Genomic DNA, 6,961 nt, shown 5'->3' on the forward strand with positions numbered 1-6,961 from the left:
TGGGATGGGATGGGATGGGATGGGATGGGATGGGATGGGATGGGATGGGATGGGATGGGATGGGATGGGATGGGATGGGTGGAATAGAGGGCTCTTTCAAGTGGTCTCTCTCCTCCTGAACTCCTGCTGCTTTTCCTTTCCTTCACAGCAGCTTTTCCCTATTCTTTCCCATGAAACCTTATGGGGAGCCATTAAATTGCTCATCCAAAGCTTTGGGTGGAGACAGGATCCACCACTCCATGTTGAGATGGTGCCTCAGTTACGCCAGATGTTAAGTACTACAAGTTCTGATGCCAAGCACAAAGTGATGATGCTCTTTTTCATCCTCCTTCTTCCTCCAGACCCATAATCCTTTATATAAAGAGGCCACATCTACCTTCACCAACATCACATACCGCGGGAACATGTAAGGATGCCACATCCAGCACTGGCCAAGGGATCAGCTGAGGATCCATGGGATCTCTTGGAACCCAGTTTACAGAAGAGCTTGTTTGTGTCTGCCTGTGTGAATGACTGCATGTAATTTAACAAGTCCCTGACTGCCTCCAACCCCTGTTGTCTGTAACTGCAGGGACATGCTTTCCATGGCAAACCTCGGTCCTTACCTCAGCGGGCCGCTTGCAGAGCCAGCAGCCCCTCGATACACTGAACACAGAGAAACGGGATGATCTCTGTCAGTCTGTGAACTCTTTGGTGCTCATTGGGCCAAGAGCATTTCAGGAGCAGCTGCTTGAACCACACGCTGACCTGTGCTCTCCTCCACACCCTGCGTGGAGGTCTCGCTTTTGTTGCTTTGGAGACCCTTCTGCACTGGCCTCGGTCCCTCTGGACACAGGGACCTTCTCTTTGGGACAGGGCAGCTGCCAGCAGGCAGGAGCCATCACTGGTTTTGGGGGTTCAGGACACTGCTTGAAAAGCCCAGCAGCTCCTTTTTTCTTGCAGCCATATGTCACTGGTGCTGCTGTGCCCCACATAACAGTGCCTTCCCTCACTCCCTCCAGTGCATTCAGTCTACACCACCTGCCATCACCAGCTGCAGCCTGGCTCAGCCCCTGGGATGGTGCTGAGCTCCTCCTGTCTGCCTCCACTGTCCCCATGTCCCAGCACACATGGATGTGCACCAGCTGCTTCAGGAGGTGTCATAACACTTGATATGCCTTGAGCCTGGCCACCTCTCCCTTTCTGTGTTTTTTGGACTGTGTAACTGCACCACTCCTGGACTTCTGTGTGGCTCAGGGTTCCAGAAGGGCAGGCAGGGCTCAGGCTATGTCCTGCTGCCCGGGGCTGTGTGTCACCCATGGAGGAAAACAAAGAATTATCCCAGGGGAAATGCTGGGCTGTTACAGAACTGCTGCCTGGTTCTTGCCCTGCCAGAGCACAATGGCTCAATTCCCTTCAATTGCCCCAAAAAGCAACAGCAACCTTGTTCCTGGCGTGAAGTTGGCCCCAGCGGCCACAGCAGTGTGTTGGCTGAGCTGGTGGTGGCCCTGTGTCCCTCCTCCCTGGCTGGCCTGTCCGAGCAGTGTGGGAGCAGGGGCAGGAGTTGGTGCTGAGTGGGATCTGGGGCAGAGCCCTGGAGGGGGGCTGGGGATAAATGGGAAGCAACAGAGTGCCAGTGATTCACATCACAAAAATAAAAATAATTTTAAAAAATTAAAAACACAAACAAACAAACAAATAAAAGGCACTCAGACTGCTATCAGTGTCATCCCCAGCCTGTGCCCAGCTTTCTGTGCTGAAAGCAGCCCCAGCACAACTAGGAGACCTGGTTTGAGACAAGATGTGTTCAGGGATGGCAGAACCAGGGTAAGCAGGGCTGTGGGCCCCTCACAGGGGTCTCTGCACTGTTACTGGTTCCCTCCTCAGGGTCAGTAACAAGTTGGGGGGCACAGGGTGGGCCAAAGCCCACTGCAGACTATGGTACTAGCAGCACCTCACTCCCTTGCGACTGGAATGAACCCCAGCACGACACATGCTGTTTGCTTGGGTCTCTGACACCACAGACACACTGCAGGCTCCCATCCCACACTGTGTTCAAGTACCTTGGGCAGTGTTTAGTGTCCCCAGCTGTGCCAGGCAGGAGCTCAGTCGGTAATTCCAGCACCCAGGTGGGATCTGGGCTTGGGTTGAGGTGAGCCCAGCTGGGTTTGGCCACAGGAGGAGCATTTTGTCTGCTGGTGGGCTGAGGGAAAGGCAAAGGCAAAGACAGAGCCTGGCAGCAACATGATAAAACAGGATGAGCCCCCTGAGGCTACCTGGGGCTACTTTCACTGAAGAAACCCCAACGATTCCACATACGCCATTCAGGCAGGAGACTTGCACTTCCCATGGAGCTGTGGGATTAGGCAAGACCCCAGTTAATCCCAGTTCACTGTCCCTTGATGTCAGTGGGCATTGCTATTTGTAGGACCAAGCCCATGATCACAAGGAGCAGCTGTTGGGAGTCTGGATGGCTTTTTCCGCCCTGAAATCAAGGCAATGTCTCTGTGTCGGCCGGAGTAGAAAAGAGGGAGCAGCCGGAGGTCCCTCCTGGGGCAGGGTGTGGACTTCATGGGTGCTCTCAGCACCCTGGGAGAAGCCATTTGGCAGCGGCAGTAGCTCCAACCTTGCGGAACGTGCCAATTCCGGGCTGCATGGAGGCTGTTTGAGCCCGGCACCACTAGATGGTAGTGTCTGTACGTGCCCAGCCCAAGCTTTCCACCTTCTGGGCTGCTGAGTGATCATCTCCCACACTGGAGAAGGACATTTGCGCCACGGAGGTTTCCAGGGAGTGGGGACACCCTGAAACCCATCCCACTGACACAGCTCCTACAGCAACACTTAAGGCTAGGATTCTTTTTACTGCTACTTTAATTCCTGGAAGCACTAAAGTGATCTCATTCCTTGGACCCCATCAACTCATTTTGTAAACTGTTTTCTGTTAATAAACCCCAAAAATAAGCAAAGCACTTCCAGTGCAGTCAGAAGATGACAAAAGGTGCATTTTGTCTGATTTTCAACCTAGAATAGGGTTTTCTAGGTCTCTAGGGAATTTTCTGAAATGAAACACATCTCCCCATTCATTCTAGGGAAGCAGGTCCGTGTTGGAGTGCTGAAGTCCCAACATTTTCAATGGAAATCCACTTTCCAGAACAGGATGTATTGAAGGACATGGCTGTGGATGGTGAATACATTGGCATTTCAGAATAGTTCAGGATCTGGAGCATCTGCTGGGTAGAAAACTTAAGATTTGGAGGAGAAGAAAGAGCTGGAATTAAAAAAAATAAAAAAAAAATAAAAAATAAAAAAAGCACCAAAATGCTGCATATCCCTTGGCACAAAATCACAGAATAACTTAGGTTGGTTTTTGGACTCCCTTTTCTCAAACATATTTGCTGAGAGAATTGAGATTGTTCAGCCTGGAGAAACAAAGCTTTGGAGTGACCTAATTGTGGCCTTGCAGTACCTAAAGGAGCTGACAGGAAAGATAGAGACTCTTTTACAGGGGCCTGGAGTCACAAGACAAGGGGGAATGGCTTCCCACTATCAGAAGGCAGGGTTAGATGGGATTTCAGGAAGGAATTGCTCCCTGTAAAGGTGGGGAGGCCCTGCCACAAAGTGCTCAGAGAAGCTGTGGCTGCCCCATCCCTGGAAGGGTCCAAGGCCAGGCTGGGCAGGGCTTGGAGCAGCCTGGGACAGTGGAAGGTGTCCCTGCCCATGGCAGGGGGTGGAATGAGATGGTCTTTAAGAACCCTTCCAACCTCAACCATTCCATGACTCTATGGTATCTCCCCACTGATTAACTCCAGCTTTCCCCATAGCCCTGGGGACATCGTTGACATCCCCAACACAGATTCCAGCTATCCCCTTAGCCAGCAAGGAGCTGTACGAAGCCCAGGACACACCACAGGAGGGGACTGGCATTCCTCTCCTTGCTCTCTGCTCCTACCTGGCCTCTCCTTAAGCAACCCAGCAACAGGAGCACAGGGAGGCTGCTGGGTCTCTGCAACTCTCTTTGGGTCACTGGCATGGGACACACCATGCATTCAGCACAGCTTAACTTCTCTCTATTTCTGCACTCCCCTTAATCTTGGGTTGAATTTTTGCTTTGCATTACATGGCAGAGAAGCACAGTGTGAACTTGGTGTGTCTCATCAGTGCCACCCCTCAGCGGGGCACAGGAAAAGGGGCTGTATTTGTGTGCTTGGTAGAGCACTGAAGGAGGTGATGGGTGATAAGTGGCCATGGAAAGGTAATTTAATTCTGCTTGGCTTCAGCATCCAACTCTGCTGGGAGGGAGGGAATTTCATTGCATTATTGTGGCCACATTTCTTCAGATCCTGAGATGGAAGGAGTGGGTGAAAGGCAACGGATTCACTATTACTATTATTAATAACCTCTTTTTGGCAAATTTCTCTGTGCTGACTGCCAGCATGCAGGGGAGTTCTGATATTTTCTTGCTACAGAGGGTACAACCACTGTGGATAATCTGGGCTTTGACATGGTAACAGAGGAGACTTGGTCCCTATCCATGAGAGGTGGCAAGTCTGGATTCTGTAGATGGAATCTCTCCGGCTACCCTTTTGCTGTCACTCCCAAAGCCTAAAATCTCCCTGGAGAGCTTGCCCTGGCTGCTGGCAACACTCTCTGCTCCATTCAAACACTGCCTGGGCACTTCCCTAGGGCACAAAGGTGACACCCAGGACCTCAACTCCATCCTGGGCTCTATAGCTAGCAGGGTTCACCTGACTAGCAAGGAAAGCCAGAAGCCTTAGGACACAGCAAAGTAAGGCTAGGTATCTAAGGTATTTTTCCTTGGAGGAAACCTAAAAATCTTTGGAAACCAACAGATTAGTTTATTTTTCAGAACCCACTTTTATAGGGGGTTCAAAATTCCCGTGTCTGGACAACTGATTGGTTGAAGTCTCAGCACTGCCCAGCTCCCTGACCAGTGATAACGTCTGCTATCAGGGTTGAAAGGGATTGGTTGGGATGCTCTGAGTTCAAATCTATCCTATCGCTGCTCACCCAGGGACTTCTTTATCAAACAAGGAGAGCCAAACTGGGTTTTTTATTTATGGCGAAATTTATTTGCCCAGCTATAGTCCAGCTGTGCTGTGACAATCCCCTCTCTTTGTTTTATTAAAAAATGCAAAGTGTTCTTTGTCCTCTTCTGCAGGCGCCTTGCAGACCAGATGACAAAGACAACATGATGCCACAGATAATAAACTTAGTTTGAATGAGACTTTCCACTCAACAAGTCTAGTCTCCCCTAGCCAGTGATGTATCTCATGGATCACTGGAGATGTAACATTCACATCTAGGAGCTGTCAAACCAAATACCAGCAATACAACTTTTCAAGATGGCATGCTGCAGGCTCATTACTTAGAAGCTACAATTCTACAACTTAACACTACAAACAATAAACAATTAAACTCAAAACCATTTCAATTAAAAGCACACATCTTTCTGCCATTGAGATGTGTCTCAAATGTTTGAATCTTGGGGTTCGAGTACGGTGATGCGTAGATTGTCCTACCATTGTTGACAATCTTTTGCCTCCGACAAGTTGTCAGCTTTCTAAGTTGAAATACATGAGAACACCCAAGACTTTTGAGGGGAGTATACACCCACCTCACTCCCCCTTCCTTTGTTTTAATAACTAGGAACATAATTCAATCCCAGAAAAACATGGACCTTTGAACAAAATTAACAAGGTGAAATTTATAACTGCTTATATGCTTTGCTATCACCCGGGGTCTGCCATCATTGAGGAGCCTCCTTTTCACAATGAGGACTTGGAAGGCCTCTTCCAGACAAGGCCTCCATGTCTACTTCAAAGGAAAGGGGTCCAGCTTCTGCAAAGCCCAATCAGCTAGTCAAAGAGACTTGCTTTCATTTTTTTGTGCAGAAACACCTGGTTTGACAGCACACTTTCCCTGCCAGTCAAAGCCATAGTTTGGCCAGAACTAAGACCTAGACTGTGAGGGCTTCCCTAACATATTCTGAAAAAGAAATCTTTCAGTAATAACTCATAGAACAGCTGATTTTGTTATCTATCTTTAGCTAAATAACCAATGATATTATATATAATTTGCAAATAGCTGTAACTACGTACACATATATACAATACCTTTGAAAGTATTTACCTTTTTGTCACAAACAAACCAATTCAAAACTATCAAATAAAACATTTCTTTGTCTCAGTTTACAGGTCATATTTTGGTATATAATTAAAAATGACACATCTTTGTGCTTGTAATGTCCTTAAGATATTTGATTATTGAAGACGGAGGGACTTAAGGTATTTACTTACACAGCTATTGAACTACCACATCATCACTTAATGGTAGAAGGGTAAATAATGAACCTCTTTCTTTTGTTAAGACTTTTGAAATTCAGTTAGAGTTAGCTAAGGAAAAAAAAAGAGGAAGGTGCTAATTTACAGTATACATGGGCTAATCAACATTTCTAATTAATTTAAACATGTTTTTTGGGATGATTATGTATCTTCAATTAGTATTTTTTCTTTAGGAAGATGTTGGGGGTTAGGTGTCTTTCTTTAGTTCTGTCTCACCTGTGGAATTTTTACCCATTAGTTGGCGGGGGCAGGGAGGGGGGGAACCTGACTGCTGCTACTTAGTGGGTGCTTGAGAAACCCAAAGAGTTTGGCTGGGCCCAGGGGGGAAGGGGGCAGGAAAAAGCGAGGGCGGGGGCAGCTGGCTGGTTTCTTCACCTTCAGAGAAGGACACTTTGCTGGGAGCTGTTGCTGTGGAGAGAAGGGAATTCGCCATCACCCAAACAGAGCTGCTGCTTCTCCTTCGTCCTTGTTCTCGCACCCCCTGTCCTGCCAGGACGTGTGGCAGTGCCAGGCACCACCACGGAGCTGCTGTTCCACCTCATCCACCGGCCCAGGATCTCAGCTCATCCCTGCTGTTCCACCTCATCCACCGGCCCAGGATCTCAGCTCATCCCTGCTGT

At 48.5% G+C, this 6,961-nt stretch overlaps 1 protein-coding gene across 2 annotated transcripts in view; it reads left to right on the forward strand.

Annotated features, from left to right (window-relative positions):
* The window catches only part of ITGB3 (integrin subunit beta 3), a 23,298-nt gene extending 20,322 nt beyond the window's left edge, over positions 1-2,976 (forward strand). For both annotated transcript variants that reach the window (XM_015651387.3, XM_015651386.3), the window contains exon 15: positions 342-2,976. In XM_015651387.3, coding sequence (XP_015506873.1) covers positions 342-410 — 69 coding nt within the window. In that variant the 3' untranslated portion in view covers positions 411-2,976. The remainder of the gene's footprint in view (positions 1-341) is intronic.
* Positions 2,977-6,961: the final 3,985 nt, after the last annotated feature.

The sequence above is a fragment of the Parus major genome, chromosome 27 (assembly GCF_001522545.3).
Source record: "Parus major isolate Abel chromosome 27, Parus_major1.1, whole genome shotgun sequence".
In the NCBI taxonomy this organism is placed as follows: domain Eukaryota; kingdom Metazoa; phylum Chordata; class Aves; order Passeriformes; family Paridae; genus Parus; species Parus major.